Below are 18,161 nucleotides of genomic sequence, written 5' to 3'. Positions count from 1 at the left end.
AAAAGTAATATTTACAATATTTAGCTAATGTAAAAAAAGGAACAGTCTGTAATTTCACATGCAAAAATGTTATGATGGCACAAAATTTGTTGCAAAGGTTTCAAACTGGTTCTTGAGAAGCATCTGGTAAGAAATTTCAAATTAATTTATGACCATGCCAACTGAATCACACAAAATGAGTTCTTTGCATCTAGCCCAGATATAAATGATGTTGACTCTGATTAAACGTAATAATGATGCTTAAATGACGCCAAAGCAAAATAATAATATTCAATCAAATAAATATTCACATCATTCGGTAATGGATCATTTAGAATTTTCTACATAAGTCTGTAGATGTGTCACCCTGTATAATAGCAGCAATGTGAAAGAATAAATAAAATATAAAAAATTATGTTGAATAAGAACAGTGTCAATGATTAACCAATTTTAAGTGAAAGATTTTAAGATCAAAGGGAATATATTTGGGTTTAAAGGTTGGATTGTTCAGGTTCACATCCCTGCATGATGATTTCAGAGTGCCTTGAAATGGCTTTCCTGTAGCTCTAAGATACAGAAAACTGAGCAACAGGGGGAAATATGTATTGCATATGAAAATTAAACCACTTGAATTGTGAACACATGTTGAAAAACACAAAAAAAAAAACACAACTCTTTGGTGAGTTTCTCAAAGACTGACCAATGTGGCATCATGGTGTAAATATTATGGGTAGCCTGGGCATCTATGAAGTCACAACACAGGTTAAATAGTGGTTAGATTAGTTTAAAACTGACATACACAAAAAAAACAACAATGTGAAAAAAAAAAACATTGCAAAGGATGAAGAGACTGAGAATTCCATTCAAGTAAGCATCTCCAATTATATAAATGCCTCTCACAAGTCTAATTAAAGAGAATCATAAACTGAGTGTCAAATTGCAATATTAGAGTCAAGGATACAGTGCATAGCATAGTATATGAACATAAATCTCTTGACAAATAGATCACTATTCATGCTAACACTCCAAAGCAACACTGCACAATCAACCACTGGACTTTTGTTTTCAAATACATGACCATGCTTAATAAGGGTCAGTTGGCATCTCTGTAAATATTTGAGAGGTGCCAGGATTGAGTCTGTGTGGCCACTGTAACACTCAACAGTGCTTGAATTGTAATTCAGAACCAAGTATGATAAATGTACAATATATATAGACCACATAAGCAAATTTAGTCTTGCTTAGTAAGCCTGATTCTTTGTTTAGAGGTGTGGTTTCTGAAGTCTTCTGTGATGAATGTAGAAATTTACTTATTTGTCTTTCCTTTTAGGACTAAAGTGAGTTATTGTTTTCATTTGTAGTAACTACACCCTGAGAGGCCTGTTGTGATTTAGCAACACTGCCTGAATTGTTCAAGTGAAATGGAGGAATAAATGTTTATCCTTCTGCAAGAAACACTGATCTTAGGGGGACATCATATCAATAATGCTAGAATACTAAAAATTATATTCCATTACTGACAACCAAGTTGAATTTTAAAACATCAACTGTTTTTGACCTCAAAAGAACTTTCTAGCGATTCAAAATCATAAAAGGTTCTTTAAATAAATGTACAAATGTAGTTCTTTCTGATAGGAAAAATTATAAACAAATAAAACAATAATAATATATTTTTAAATTATGTTCGATCCTCATTACCATGGAGTCATGAAATATTTAATTATCTGCATCCACCCTTTTATTCAACAAACCTACCCTTAAAGAGGTACAAAAACTAAAATAAAAAAATGGTAAAATAAATAGTGAGGAAATTTCCATTTTGACCTTTAACAATCACAGAACTAGAAGCTCTATTCATCTATCTAACTTCTAAAACATCAAGTGTAGCCAGTCGAAAAAAAAAAAAAAAGAAAAAAAGGGAGGAAGTAGAATGAAATAAAAGGCAGTCTTTGAAATTCTTTTTGTCTTATACAGTGTTGGCTAATAAACAAAATGCACAAGCAATCCTTCTTTTCTCTTGCATCCATCCTTCAAACATTCATTCTCTCTTGCATTCCCTGATGTCCTGGTAGAGGGCTGGTCAATGCGGCCTGCTGCTGGACTCTGAGGGATGCCGTTTACGTGGCGTGTTGTGGCCGTTGAGGTATCCATTCAAGCGTTTGGTCAAGCCACCATTCAGAATATCCTGAATGTGCTGTACTATCAAATTTATGGCAACTGGAGAGAGAGAGAGAGAGAGAGAGAGAGACGGAGAGAGATATAAAGTGATGTAAAGCATGTAAAGTTGTTTTACAAGTCATTGTTTATTAAACAATTTTTATGACAATTTTTTCTTTTTTGCAAGTGATAAAAATATTTTGTGTTTTGGAACGTTGAGATGCCCAAACTAAGAAGACTGGAACTGCGGCCTTGATTGGCACCCTCAAACATTCCTATTTTCAAAACAATATATGTATGATAAACTGTTCCAAAACATTTCCATTTCCAAGTATTTGTGTCTCTTCTCTTCCATGGTAAAATGACAAATGACAAACACATTCAAAAATCTCACCTAGATTATCAGCTCCCCTTGGAATGATCACATCAGCATACTTTTTTGTCTGAGGGAAAAACAAATGAAAAAAAAAAATGAGAAGCCTTAAGAAAAAAAATTCAATATGCAAATCAACAAGAACAACAACATTTCATTGGGTAAATATTTCACCACCTGCTTTCTCTTGACAGAATGCCAGAAATACGTTCTCCTGTACCTGAAATACGTCTTATTTTTCTTTTTTTCATCATTTTTAAAAGAAGTTTCTTATGCGCACCAAGGCTGCATTTATTTGATTAAAAAAATACAAAACTGTAATATTGTGAAATATTATTACAATTTAAAATAAACAAAAAAAAAAGTCGTGGATCATCAGGTAACCACACACAGTATTGAGAATCAATGGTTCACATACTTATGAATGGGGTTATTTTAATAAATTCAGCGATTTTTTTGTCTTGTGAACTAAATGCAAACATCTTTCATGTAAAATATCTTACTCAGCACAGTACTAAACAAAAAATAACATGCATTTTTTATTATCCCTCTTATTTTATTAAAATAATTCTCATTTTCACAGATTCTGCAAGGGGTTCACATACTTTTTCATGCCACTGTATTTTAAAAACATAATTAGTTCCTGTGTTGGCAAAGCTGAATTTTCAGCATCATTGCTCACAAAACACATTATTATTTTTATTATTATTATTATTATTATTATTAATAATAATAATAATAATAATGTTAAAAACAGTTGTGTACAATTTTTTTCAAGATTCTTTGATGAATAGAAAGTTCAAAAGTACAGCATTTGTTTCAAATAGAATCTTTTGTTGCATTATAAATGTCTTTACTGTCATTTTTGATCAATTTAATCCACCCTTGCTGAATAAAAATATAAATTTCTTTCAAAAAAACTTTTGTAAAGTTGTATCATGTTACAAAAGCTTTCGATTTCAGATAAACGGCGCTTTTTTAACTTTTTATTCATCAAAGAATCCTGAAAAAAAATACATTCAGCTTTTGTAAATTCAGCTTTGCCATCACAGGAATAAATTACATTTTGAGTACACCCCTCACATTTCTGTAAATATTTTATTATATCTTATGTGACAACACTGAAGAAATGACACTTTGTTATACAAGCTGGACACTCACTACTTTACATTGTAGCAGTGTAAATCCCCTCTAAATAAGTCAACACACAGTCAATTAATGTCTAAACCGCTGGCCACAAAAGTAAGTACAATGTCCAAATTGGGCCCAAAGTGTCAATATTTTGTGTGGCCACCATTATTTTCCAGCACTGCCTTAACCCTCTTGCGCATATAGTTCACCAGAGTTTCACAGGTTGTCACTGAAGTCCTCTTCCACTCCTCCATGGCGACATCACAGAGCTGGTGGATGTTAGAGACCTCGCGCTCCTCCACCTTCCGTTTGAGGATGCCCCACAGATGCTCAATAGGGTTTAGGTCTAGAGACATGCTTGGCCAGTCCATCACCTTCACCCTCTTTAGCAAGGCAGTGGTCATCTTGGAGGTGTTTAGGGTTGTTATGTTGGAATACTGCCCTGCGGCTTCAGTATGTCACAGTACATGTTGGCATTCATGGTTCCCTCAATGAACTGTAGCTCCCCAGTACCACTCATGCAGCCCTATACCATGACACTCCCACCACCATGCTTGACTGTAGGCAAGACACAATTGTCTTTGTACTCTTCACCTGGTTGCCGCCACACACGCTTGACACCATCTGAACCAAATAAGTTTATCTTGGTCTCATCAGACCACAGAACATGGTTCCAGTAATCCATGTCCTTAGTCTGCTTGTCTTCAGCAAACTGTTTGCGGGCCTTCTTGTGCATCATCTTTAGAAGAGGCTTCCTTCTGGGACGACAGCCATGCAGACCACTTTGATTCAGTGTGCGGCGTATGGTCTGAGCACTGACAGACTGACCACCCACCCCTTCAACCTCTGCAGCAATGCTGGCAGCACTCATACGTCTATTTCCCAAACACAACCTCTGGCTATGATGCTGAGCACGTGCACTCAACTTCTTTGGTCGACCATGGTGAGGCCTGTTCTGAGTGGAACCTGTCCTGTTGAACTGCTGTATGGCCACTGTGCTGCAGCTCAGTTTCAGGGTACTGGCAATCTTCTTATAGCCTACACCATCTTTATGAAGAGCAACAATTCTTTTTTTTTCATATCCTCAGAGAGTGCTTTGCCATGAGGTGCCATGTTGAACTTCCAGTGGCCAGTATGAGAGAGTGAGAGCGATAACACCAAATTTAACACATCTGCTCTCCATTCACAGCTAAGACTGGGGAGAGGAAATGGCTAAATGGGCCCAATCTGGACATTTTCTCTTAGGGGTGTACTCCCTTTTGTGGAAAGCGGTTTAGACATTAATGGCAGTGTGTTGAGTTATTTTGAGGGAACAGCAAATTTACACTGTTATACAAGCTGTACACTCACTACTTTACATTGTAGCAAAGTGTCATTTCTTCAGTGTTGTCACATGAAAAGATATAATAAAATATTTACAAAAATGTGAGGAGTGTACTCTCTTCTGTTTCATTCATTAATACAGTTTATTCACTATAGTTTAAAAAAAAATGGTAATAAAATATGACAATCTCAGCGTTAAACTGTGTCAGAAAAAATGACCATAATTATGTCAGATAATACTTAAGCAAAATTTGGTCAGGTCAAAGTATCTGAATAATTTTTGGTTCCAAATTTTTATCAGTTTTACTGGTAGTCCACTATATAAAGAATGTTTGGGTATAATATGTCACAGTTTACTTTATTTTGCTATCCTCACTTACATAAATGAACTATAGTGTCCTGCACACACTAGTAAAAATATATCAAAAATATTTAAAAAGAAATGTCTGAATAATTTTTGGTTTGACTGTATTTAACATTTAAAATATAAGCCAGTTATTTTAAATTATATATATATATATATATATATATATATATATATATATATATATATATATATATATATATATATATATATATATATATATATAAATAATGGTAAACACCATTAATTAATTAATAAAATAAAAAACAGAGATAAAAATAACTAACTCCAAATAGTAGGTCAGCATATATGGTAGAAGACTGTAAAACTCACTGGCAGACAGAACTCCTCGAAGGCAGGCTTAACAAATGTTATGTATTGGTTTAGCACTTGCTCTAGGTCACGGCCTCTCTCACTGATGTCTCTCAGAACTATGTACAGAGGGGAATGAGATGTGAATTTAATTGCACTGAAATACACTGCCCTATCACAACCACATTATGAATATTTGTTGAGATCCACTGATCTTGATGAAACCCACACACACCTCTGCGTGACAGACGTGTATCTGCATCCGTGTCCACAAACAGCTTCATCTGAAACAGATCTCGGATTTCTTGCGAATAAAACATAAGAATGCCTTCAAATAAAACCACATCTGCTGGATAAACAGCAACCGTCTCTTCTTTCCTGCATATGTGTAAGGAAAACACAAGTGTATCAGGATGCAGGAAATACCTGAGCAAACAAATTTATGTAACACATCAAGATAAGGCCTGTTTCACACTGCATGCTCAAGTAGTGTGCAAGCAAAGCAACAGCAGTTACAATTAGCAATGAAACTGCTACTTTCCTGCAACCACTCAATATGCACACCAAAATAAATATGCTTTCATGTGCGGTTTGAAACTCAAATACAGAAATTTCAGCACATGGAAACAATACAATACAATGATAAGAAGTTAAAGGGATAGTTCACCCAAAAATGAAAATGCTTACCCCCAGCGCATCCAAGATGTAGGTGTCTTTGTTTCTTAAGTAGAACACAAATGATGATTTTTAACTCCAACCGCTGCCGTCTGTCAGTGGTATAATGCAAGTCAGCGGGAACTTGGACTATAAGAGTAAATAAAACACGACAGACAAATCCAAATTAAACCCTGTGGCTGATCGCGCTCTGACAACGGCAGTGATGTCTTGCGCATATACTTAAATGAGAGCGAGACATCACTGCCGCTGTCAGAGCGCGATCAGACTTCATGAATCGAGTGCTGAATGCCGCTGGACATAGTGGTGTATTAGAGGTAAAAAATGATATAAATACTGTTTGGTTTCTCGCCCAAACCGATCGTTTCGTGTCTAAGGACATCAAAGTGTCGTCACGAGCCACAGGGTTTAATTTGGATTTGTCTGTCGTGTTTTATTTACTCTTATAGTCCAAGTTCCCGCTGACTTGCATTATACCACTGACAGATGGCAGCGGTTGCAGTTAAAAAAATCATCATTTGTGTTCTACTGAAGAAACAAAGACACCTACATCTTGGATGCTCTGGGGGTAAGCAGATAAACATCAGATTTTCATTTTTGGGTGAACTATCCCTTTAAAGGTTTAGTTCACCCAACAAGGAAAATTCTGTCATTTACCCACCCTCATGTAACCTTTATGACTTTGGTTAATCTTTGAAAGAAAAATTATAATATTTTTTATTAAACCTGAGAGGTTTCTGTCCCTCCAGTAAAAAGTCCAGGTAACCAAAACTTATGGATCGAAAAAGGTCATAAAAGAACAAAATTATACAATTGTCTTATCAAAAATTGCTTTATAATGATGAACACATTTAATTTAGTCTTTATGTTTCGAAGATTAACCAAAGGCTTATGGGTTTGTAGTAATGATGAATTTACTCAGGAATATTAATTTGGGAGTAAACTATCCCTTTAAGCTATCTAAACTGTTCTCAAATGTGGTCTGAACTGACCTTGAATGGGTAACAAAGTCGTAGACTGGAATTTGGACCGTTCTTCCCTCCATGATATCACACAGGGTTTTGACTATCAACTCATTATCAAACGCATCTGTGAGACAAAGTAAAAAAGGGTCAGTGAGACAGCACAGAATTTGTTCTAAGGTTTCCTGATCCACAGGAGGTGGGAAATCGAGAACAAGCAAAAAGGTGATAAACCACTTGTGCTTCTGCAGAATGGGTGTGTATGAGGGTGGCTGAGTCAGGCAGACAGTCACACACACACACACACACACACACACACACACACACACACACACACACACACACACACACACACACACACACACACAGCTGCCAAAATATACAGACTGCATCAATGGACATGGTCTGAGCTGTATTCTGCTCACAATAACACACTGCAATAGGCAGCAGTATTTGGCGATACAAAAAGCACACATGAAGAACCATAAATCAGGTCACAAAAAAAAAATTAAATTAAATTATATCAAATGTAGACGTGAGCTTTTCAAGCTCTTTTACCTGGGTGGTCAAAGTTAAATTGTCCTTTTAGAGCCTTGGCCTTTTGTTCGGGGGTCAGTACCCTGTAGAAACTGTCCTGACTGAGGATGGCCACCTGCCTCTGATGATGGTCGATCTTATTCTGGCCAAGGAGCTCCATAATCTTCCCACAAACTGATGACTAAAAAAAATTAAGACAGGATTGTAGTTCAGCACATATATGCTCTAACAGCAAGTTTCAGTGAGTAATCTTCACATGCCGATAATCTTTAATCAAAATAACCTCCCCTCCCCCTTGCAATGACATCTCTTCTATGGTGATGCGTTTGCTGGCTTGAGGGAGGGGCAACCTGTCACTCACATGAGATCACAGCAATGACAAACCACAACGAACCAATCAATTCCTGACAGATAAAATTCAGTCCCACCCTACATAGCAGTTTCACTCGGATATACATTACGATAGGTAAGCAAAGACTAACGCAACTTCAGTTTCATGCAAGTAGTTAAACATACACATTATGAGTATTGTTAGTGGCATTTTGACACAAATGACACAAAACAATGACTTATATTAAATACAAATATCACTAAAAAATTATTACATTCAAAAGCACCACACCACCTCCATTCAAGGCATAAACAGAACTCTACATAACAGAACACAACAGGACTTAGATAATTTGTTTCTTCAATCCCTAAATGCGTTACTAATAAGCATGTCTATTTAAAAGATGAAACAAAGAGCAAGGACCATAACCTACCTACACACACACACACACACACACAAACACACACACACACACAGGTGACACCTTAAAAACCACAAACCATGATCAGTTATGAAAACACAGGCAGGTGTTTGTTCACACTATCACTGAGAGATTTCAGCACCTTGACAATGTCTAGTACACTGATGCTCTTTATAAGAACTGATCTATATTCCAAAGGCAGTTTACTTATAAACACCTTCATATGATATATGACAGGATATGGAGGACACACCCTGATGAGCCCAGCACAAAAGAGAGAGAAACAGCATTAAAATGTACAAGGTGAATGGTGTACCTTTTCAGATTCCTTGATAAGAGAAAATATTAATACTCTAGCCCAACCTTTATTCAGTAAGCTTTCATACACTCTGCAAAAATGACTAAACTTACCGTCACATAGACGTTTGATGCATGAGGTAGAACAGACTAGTAAAAGCTATAATTATGAAAGACTAGAATGAATGTATGTATAGAATGTAGTGATCAACTGATAATTGGATTTACTGATATTTTCTCAATATTTAAGCATTTTTCCATAATCAGGTATCAGATTTGGTATATCACAAACTTGGATTCTTTCAGACCCCATTATTTATTGATGTAGAAGTGTGTTTTGTTAGGTAGTAAAAATTGCAGAAATTACAGTACAGAAATCTTTTTTATACAGTTTTGTTCAGTTTAGTGCTGTTATAACTGTTATAACAAAAGCAGAAATAATATATATTAGTTTTGTATACCGGTTTTCAGGCACATAAACATGCAAATAATCAGTATTGGTATCGGTTATAGAGTGTCAAACTCTAGAACACTCAAAACCACATGCAATGAGTTCAGATTATTAGATCATGTAAAAACTCAACCCAACCACATGCCAATAAAGAGGCAGACAGCAGTGCAGGCATATCCAACTGAATCCTGCAGAGTCTGATAAAACCCTGCTGTATCTAACCTATGCTCTAAAATGTCTTGCAAAGCTTTCCCTCACCAGCTGCAATGCTGGCTGCCAGTCCCTCAATCCATTTAAAGCATAATCTACCAACAGTTCAAGCTGTCCAAGCCCTGTATAAGAAGCTACACACATACACCAAGCATATGTTAAACAAAAACAGCCACGGTCTGCTTCAAGGCATTTATGTCTTACAAAACACAATGCATTTCTGACTTAAGAGTTATGTAAATAATGGGTACATTTGTTACTCACACACAAAATAATCACAGCTCAAACACATTGCATAGTTTTCTGAGAATTTTACTTGCCTCACAATAACTTACAATCACCAAGAAAACATCTTTTCTTATTTTTATAGCAAGTTTCAACTTCAATTCGGCACGCTGGGTCCTTAAACTATGAGAGTGGCACTTAACCACATATTTAAATATAGCGGTGCAGTAGTTTACAACATGTGCAATTCAACTGGACAAGCAGCATGTTGAACAATGAACAGTAAAGCAGTAATTTATATCATTTACTGGTAACACTTTACAATAACGATCCATTTGTTAACATTAGTTAACTACATAGTTAACTAAGACTTAAAAATGTTTTAGAATATTTTTTCAATGATTTCACTGATTCATTCATGTTAATTTCACTAATAATGTATCTGATGAAATTACTTAATTGACCTGAGCGAACACAAACTAAAAATGAACAGTTATATTTAAATAATGTTAACAAAGATTAAAAATTATTGCTACAAATGAATTGCTCCTTTTTAGTTAATTTTAGTTAACATATCAATTAGTGGGACCATATTGTAAAGTTTTACTGATTTATTCATGCTGCAGTATATGCTACGTGTATGCTGTAACACCATTTTCCCAATGTGTTAAAGTCTTACAAAAAGAAAAAAACAAAAACTTCTTTGACATTTGATGGTTTGTGCCCAAGATCTATGAATCTCAAGACAAAGTAGCTTCTAATCCTGTTCACGTGCTCAATGGCCTCTTTCAGCGAGATTGTTTTCTTGTTCAATAAGCTGTTTTACTCGGATATACGTCACAACAATAGGGAAGAAAAGCCTATTGCAACTTCTGTTTCATGCAGACTTTAATTCTCAAGCATTTTGGTGTACCCAACAATCTAAGCTGCCATTTAGAAATGTAATGTGAATGCTATACCTAAAGTGCACCTAGTGGGTTGTGATGTATGCTCTCAATGCTAAGAAATGGCTGCATTAAACATAGTGTGGCAGCACTTGCTTCAGTCAATTATCTGCTTTGGTAGAGCAGTTCCAGGATATAAACAAACGGGTGTCCTTAAACAGCACACTGAGAGCATAACATATAGCATTGGACAAAACATTGAGTGTCTACATGGCCACAGGAATGATAACATACTGCTTGAGGAGGTCTACAGTCAAAGTATTTTCACTGAGAAATTAGACAACACATTCTCTCATGCAGTGTGTGGTAGAGAGAAACCTGCACACCTGACAGCTGTGAGATATGGCAGTCACAACATAAGCAAACAAGATAAGCAAACAGAAGAAAGGAACAGACAAGTTATGTGCAGAGACATTTTAAATTATGAATAAACAGAGTGGTTATTATACACTTTTAAAAAACTTAGCATGTCAAAAATTGGAAAATGGGCTTCAAAACATAACAAAATCAATCAAAAGGTTAATATAACTGATGTCATTCAAAAATGAATTACATAAGTAACGTAGGCTACATTGTTCTCTCTCCCTCTTTCTCTCTCTATGTGTGTGTGTGGTTATAGCATATAGAGGGTTATAGAGTATAGCATTGATTGTAGCATTTTTATTCTAGCATTTTACTTTTTTCGTCGTTTTTTTTAACAGTACATTATTAAATATTCCTTACACAAACATCACTACAAGAAAATATGATCTATAAATATTTAAATTACAACTAAAACAAATCGAAAACAAACACTTCTTCGTTGAAGCAGCCGTCTTGACGCATCATTGCGTACGCACGCACGCAGCCTTTACGCACGTAAGTGAGGTAAGATGTGACACATTCGCTGTGCCGCTGACCCCAATAACGTTAACCAACAAAAGCTCCGCGATTAACTCCTCTTTATCGTCCAATTTCGGTAGTTATTGATGTTTAACCCTAAACACACACATAAATTCACTGGGACTGTTATCTCATTCTCTGATATCACACACCATTAGCCTATAAAACAAAGACCGTTCTTTGTGCTCGTATCATAACTGTTATCCTAGCGGACAATGCTTCATTCACATATAACCGTAAAGTTAGACCTTCCTCACACCACGTAGTAAAGTAAAACTGTAATTAAGGTGTTCGACAACGGATGGGATTTTACTGAATATGATGGAATGTCAGAGGGATTGAGGTGATTTACCCGGCGCAAGTTTCATGCTGTTTTCTAACAACAAAAGACGGACGTGGTGGTGATTTGCTTCGACACAACAACGCCTTATCCACAACAATCCTGTTACTTCTCGTAAATTAATTAAACTGGCTCTTGAGCACTTCAGATGAAAATAATAATAGTGATTAAATGCTTATTAATAAGTTGGTACGTCCACCATCGCCATGGTGAATGTATGGCGACGATGTGTGGGAGCTGTCTATATCAGGGAAATGACCAACATCTTTGTTTTTAAGGGATATAATGTACTCGATATATTCTCACTGTACGTGTATAACATTTTAAAATACTATCGTCGTTTATTAGTTATTTCTTTCATATAAATGCTTAAACTTGATTGATTTTAATAAATAAATAAATAAATAAACAAGATCACTCCTTAAATGCTAAAAGTCTACGTTTTTACGTCGGACATGTCAAAGCATCTCGGGGAATAAAATAAATGTTCACATTTATGATTCCGTGACAATGAGCCACGCGGTCAGTGTGCGCTCATCTCGTCTCTGACAAACACAGAAATAAACTAATATCTGATAATATTCAGGTAAAGGTAAAGCAGAATGCCAACCTTGCCGCTGGCAGTGCCGCCGGCTACCCCGATGAGGAAAGGTTGCCTGACAACATGCTCATTTTCGGCTTGATTGTCCAACTTGCTGTCGCTGTCTCCTGCCATGCTGTCAGTGCGCACACTGAGACTATGGGCTGCTTTTACCACGGCAAGCAGCGGCTCCTCCTCCCCTTCCTTTCAATTGTGTGTCTAACCTTTTCCTTTGGACCATTTGTGTGGTGTGGTGTGGTATTATCTGTTAGTTGGAATTTAGAATAGATGTCTAGATTGTTGTCTAGATTGTAAGAAAGTATGAAAAGTTTGAAAACATTAAATGAAATTCAGCATTAAATTCTAATAGTGTGTGGTTGGATGATGGATGGATGGATGGATAGACAGACAGACAGACAGACAGACTGACTGACTGACTGACTGACCATTGGAAAGAACTATTGAACACTTTCCACCATTCTTGCCCAGAAAAAAAATGAGCTTATTAAATATATTATGAAGCAAGTTGTCAGAAAGTAACCTGTCAGCAAAAATTAAGGAGTTAAACAATTATGAAACACAAAATTAATGAAAATGTAAACAATAGTGTACATAGTGTAGCAGACTATCCACAAATATGTGGGCACACCTTTTGTTCTCTCAAATCATCCCTTATCAGTCTCAGTTATGTAATTCATTTTCAAATCTTAATGTCAGTGATAACATTTGACTGAAATATTTTTTTATAGGAAAGCAAAATGAAATCATTTTATATATATATATATATATATATATATATATATATATATATATATATATATATATATATATATATATATATATTTAAATCAAATCATTAAACCTTTTAACAGTATAGTCCTGTCGGCTTTACACCTAATAGTTCTTGTATTTTTTATACTTATATGAAAGAGTAAATTGTTAATAATATAACTCAGTGTAACAATGCACATTAAGAAAAAACAAGGTATAATAATATGAATATGAAGAATCACATTATAAAAATAATTAAACGAGAGCACAGACTCGCAGTTCTAATTGCTTTATTTGTTTCAGTGGATATGAAATGTATCATGTGACATGTATAGCCTACATGGTTAATTAAAGGAATCTGAATCAGAAAGAGCTTTATAGCTTGCACACATAAGGAATTTGTTTTGGTGACAGAAGAAGCTTCCAGTACACAGAGACAACAGTACACAGATAGTACAATAAAATAAAAAAGACATGCAAATAAGACACATGTATGAATATAAATAAACAAAATATACAAATTTGTATGTGGGTGTGCTATATACACATAGAATAGAATTAACAGGGAATGGAAAAAGAAGAGTATTGTCAAATAAATATAAGTGTTATTGCACATATTTATCAATGCACAGCGGGGAGAACATGAGGTAGATTGCGTGGGGGAAGAAACTGCCTTGCTGTTCTGGTGCTCGGCTCTGTAGCGCCAACCAGATGGCAAAAATTCAAAGAGATGGTGGTTTGGATGTGAGTGATTTTCTGAGCCCTTTTTCTCACTCTGGATGCAAACAGTTCTTGGAGGGTGGGCAGGGGAGCACCAACAACCCTTTATAGTCCAAACTGTCCTCTGTAGTCTTCCGATGTCTGATTTTGTAGCTGACCAGACAGTTATTGAAGTGCAGAGGACAGACTCATTGACGGCTGAGAAGAACTGTGTCAGCAGCGCCTGTATCACGTTGAACTTCCTCAGCTGGTGAAGAAAGTACAGCCTCTGCTGGGCCTTTTTCACAGTGGAGTCAATGTGATTGTCCCACTTCAGGTGCTGAGGAACTGAATGACCCACTGCTGCCACAGTGACTATCATCTCCAAAATAAACCCCCACTAACCATCATAAATAATACAGTGCATTTAGCTGTTTACATTGCAAGACAATCCTAAAAATAATAAAATAATAAAAAAACCCATCCTTAAACTATGAAAAATGTTGAATGTTCTTCGTCATTCTGTGCCTTGATGATGGGTCACTGCCACTAGTAGGAGATGTGGAGTCATATGAATTCATAGCTCAAACATTCAGCACCCACGAGGAAGCCGGGCGCACATTGATGATATCACCACACTAATGCTGACGCTGCTACAGTAGAGGTTGTCGCTGAACTAAAGTATTAACTAGTATTGTTATTATCAGTCTTCTAATCTTTTTCCAACATGAGCACAATGTTTGCAGACACGATCCTGATAGTGTTTATATCTATTTGCACAGCGTTATTAGCGGAAGGTATGTTAAAATGTTTGTAAAATCTTGAGATTCAGGTTTACATGTCAAAAGGTTCTAGCGAGGGTCTAGGAAAATGTCCTGAGCTCAGCAAATACAGGACAAATGCTTTAGCTTTTGGATAACATTTGCCTCGCTCTGTTTTTACAGGAATAACATGGGTTCTGGTGTACCGCACAGACAAATACAAGAGACTAAAGGCTGAGGTTGAAAAACAAAGTAAAAAACGTAAGTAATATGAATGAAGCATGTGTCCTTTGCATGTATTTAATCCAAGTGATCATTGTTAAAAATTGTGCATCATTTTTTTTAGTGGAGAAAAAGAAGGAGACAATTACAGAATCAGCTGGGCGTCAACAGAAGAAAAAAATTGGTAAGATAATTAAAATTATTATTATTATAAAACTAAATTATAAAGCTATTATGCTAATAATAATAATTATTATTATTATTATTATTAACAGTTAATACAAATTCAATTATTATTACGCAACATGATCACTGGTCCTCAATGAAACAAATAAAATAACTATAATGTTGTTTTCAACAGAGAGACAAGAGGAGAAACTCAAGAACAATAACAGAGATTTGTCTATGGTATTCTAATATATTTTCTATTCCAATTCTCAAATTTAAATTATATAATTCATTATTATAAGTAAAGGGATAGTTCACCCAAAAATTATCCCATGATTTACTCCCTCAAGCCATCCTAGGTGTATATGATCTTCTTTCAGATGAACACAATCAGAGTTATATTATAATATATTCTGTCTCTTCCAAGCTTTTTTAATGGGAGTGAATAGTAACTTGGATTTTGAAACCCCAAAAAAGCCATCTTCCGGAAGCTAGTTACTATAAAGTTTTAAATATGGATATTTTTCTTACAAAAACCCAACGCTTCACTTCAGAAGGCCTTTATTAACCCCTCTGGAGTACTCCTATGATGGATGGATGCACTTTTTTGAGCTTTAAAATTGGAAAAAACTGGAAGAGCAAGGATATTTTTTAATATAACTCCGATTGTGTTAATCTAAAAGAAGATAGTCATATCCACCTAGGATGGCTTGAGGGTGAGTATATCATGAGATAATATTCATTTTTTGGTGAACTAAATCTCATAATAAATATTCTGATCTGTTTAACAAGTTAAATTTTTTTTTTTTTTTTATGACATTGTATTAAAAGATCATTTAATTGCAGGTCCGGATGAAATCGATGTTTGCCATTGGCTTTTGCTTTACTGCTTTGATGGGCATGTTCAATTCCATGTAGGTAGACCCATTCATTGCATTATCTCAGAGGTGCTTTGTTATATGTTCAATAATATCTTAGGCTAATATTGGTTTCCATTTACATGTTTTTAAAGATATTCTGGCTTTTTTTTTCTCTCTCTCTTTCCATTCTAGCTTTGATGGTCGTGTTGTGGCCAAACTTCCATTCGTCCCGTTGTCGTATATACAAGGTCTCTCACACCGTAACCTTCTTGGTGAAGATTACACAGACTGTTCCTTCATCTTCCTCTACATCCTGTGCACCATGTCGATTCGACAGGTAATGTTTATCTATTATTTATCTATTATTTCTTAAGTATTTCTCTGAGTGAATGGGGTAAAATCCAAGCTGTAATAATGTAATAGCAGTTTTTAGGTAAGTTTAAACTTTGACACTGTTCAATTCAGTTGTTTTATGTAATGCATGCCCTAACTTTTACCACTGAATACCTTTCTTTCAGAATATCCAGAAGATGTTGGGACTCGCCCCCTCCCGTGCCGCCACCAAACAGGCTGGAGGGTTTTTGGGACCTCCTCCACAAGCTGCCAAGTTTTCATGAACATTTGTAGTGAGATGCCTACAAAAAAAGATGAGACACTCAGCTGTGCATTGTGTGAGCAACACTCAATGTGAGCGTATGATAGTCAGGTTGTGCAGCTACCGATACCTGTGATGACCACAGAAGTTGTGCATTGTGTGTTTGTTTGTTTTTTTCTTTTCTTTTTAATCGGGTAAATTTATAGTCCCATTTATAACATAAAATGTTCTTTAAGTTTGAGCAAAGGTAGTTATGAATGTAAATTCAGTCTTAAGCATTTCTTTAAACCTTTTTGTTTAAAAAGATTCTTTGTTGTAACTATTGTTATTTTTTGATTAACTACAAGCAATATTAATTAATATAACATTCATATTGAGAATTGAATTTGAGAGAATAGTTTCATCCGTGGATTTTTTGGATTGTCTATGTAAAGTTTTATTTAAATTAAAGGATTTTTGTGAGTTTATACTTTGTGCATTTGTTCCTCTGTATTTTGTTTATTTCACTATTTAATGTTCAAATTACACTTGCACAGGATTAAAATAATTGACTAAGCAAAGAGTTTTACAGTTTTTCTTTTTTTAAAAAAAGTATGGAAAATAGGGCATAGACCCAATTTGTTTTGCAATTCAAAGTAAAGTTTTAGCCTTCTGCAACTGTGCTGCAGTTTTCCCCACAGAATTATTCTACTGTGAGTTACCATTTCATTTTATAATATAGTTATAGCTATCTTTAATAATGTCTGGATGGTGGGTTTTTGTTTTGGAAGGTATGCAGATTGCATACGTTTTACAGATTTCTGTAAAATGTACATTCAAGGTTAGCAGTAGTCAAGGGCGTAGTTTGTGGGGTGGGGGGGGTTACCTCACCAACCTAGCAACCACCCAGAACACCATGGCAACTGCATAGCAACCACACAAATCACACTGGCATCATCCTAGCAACCAGCCTGGATACAATAGCAACCACATAGCAACACCATGGCAACCACCCCGAGTACCCTAGCAACCGCATAGCAACACCCTAGCAACCACCCCGAGTACCCTAGCAACCGCATAGCAACACCCTAGCAACCACCCTGAGTACCCTAGCAACCGCATAGCAACACCTTAGCAACCACCCGAGTACCCTAGCAACCGCATAGCAACTCCCTAGCAACCACCCCGAGTACCCTAGCAACCGCATAGCAACACCTTAGCAACCACCCAGAGTACCTTAGCAACCACCCTGAGTACCCTAGCAACCGCATATGAACACCCTAGCAACCACCCCGAGTACCCTAGCAACTGCATAGCAACACCTTAGCAACCACCCCGAGTACCCTAGCAACCGCATAGCAACACCTTAGCAACCACCCGGAGTACCCTAGCAACACCTTAGCAACCACCCCGAGTACCCTATCAACCGCATAGCAACACCCTAGCAACCACCCCGAGTACCCTAGCAACCGCATAGCAACACCCTAGCAACCACCTGAGTACCCTAGCAACCGCATAGCAACACCTTAGCAACCACCCCGAGTACCCTAGAAACCGCATAGCAACACCCTAGCAACCACCCCGAGTACCCTAGCAACCACCCGAGTACCCT

The 18,161-nt window shown here is 36.2% G+C and overlaps 2 protein-coding genes across 2 annotated transcripts; one reads left to right on the top strand and one right to left on the bottom strand.

Moving 5' to 3' along the window:
* Positions 1–595: 595 nt before the first annotated feature.
* uck2a (uridine-cytidine kinase 2a) lies at positions 596–12,660 on the bottom strand. The gene is made up of 7 exons (XM_067394716.1): positions 12,525–12,660; positions 7,835–7,994; positions 7,307–7,403; positions 5,875–6,017; positions 5,661–5,758; positions 2,531–2,579; positions 596–2,196 (listed from the first exon to the last, which is right to left on the bottom strand). Exons 1-7 carry the CDS (start codon positions 12,627–12,629, stop codon positions 2,060–2,062), a joined length of 789 nt encoding a protein of 262 aa, XP_067250817.1. The 5' UTR covers positions 12,630–12,660; the 3' UTR covers positions 596–2,059.
* A 1,922-nt stretch (positions 12,661–14,582) lies between these two features.
* Positions 14,583–17,121, top strand: tmco1 (transmembrane and coiled-coil domains 1). Its single transcript, XM_067393654.1, has 7 exons — positions 14,583–14,761; positions 14,909–14,986; positions 15,072–15,131; positions 15,309–15,355; positions 15,962–16,029; positions 16,168–16,312; positions 16,494–17,121. The coding sequence occupies exons 1-7, from the start codon at positions 14,692–14,694 to the stop codon at positions 16,590–16,592; spliced, it is 567 nt and encodes a 188-aa protein (XP_067249755.1). The 5' UTR covers positions 14,583–14,691; the 3' UTR covers positions 16,593–17,121.
* The last annotated feature ends 1,040 nt before the right edge of the window (positions 17,122–18,161 follow it).

This window comes from Chanodichthys erythropterus, chromosome 9, assembly GCF_024489055.1.
Source record: "Chanodichthys erythropterus isolate Z2021 chromosome 9, ASM2448905v1, whole genome shotgun sequence".
NCBI classification, from domain to species: Eukaryota; Metazoa; Chordata; class Actinopteri; order Cypriniformes; family Xenocyprididae; genus Chanodichthys; species Chanodichthys erythropterus.
The sequence above is the reverse complement of the archived record's forward strand: the minus strand, read 5'-3'. Positions and strand labels throughout refer to the sequence as shown.

Coding starts and splice junctions, on each gene's coding strand:
- uck2a (XM_067394716.1), bottom strand. CDS start 12,629: ATGGCAGGAGACAGCGACAGCAAGTTGGACAATCAAGCCGAAAATGAG. Junction 6,018..7,306: donor GACTTTGTTACCCATTCAAG/GTCAGTTCAGAC, acceptor ACACATATGCAG/GAAAGAAGAGACGGTTGCTG. Junction 2,197..2,530: donor AAGGGGAGCTGATAATCTAG/GTGAGATTTTTG, acceptor CTCTCTCTCCAG/TTGCCATAAATTTGATAGTA.
- tmco1 (XM_067393654.1), top strand. CDS start 14,692: ATGAGCACAATGTTTGCAGACACGATCCTGATAGTGTTTATATCTATT. Junction 16,030..16,167: donor ATGGGCATGTTCAATTCCAT/GTAGGTAGACCC, acceptor TTTCCATTCTAG/CTTTGATGGTCGTGTTGTGG. Junction 16,313..16,493: donor GCACCATGTCGATTCGACAG/GTAATGTTTATC, acceptor CCTTTCTTTCAG/AATATCCAGAAGATGTTGGG.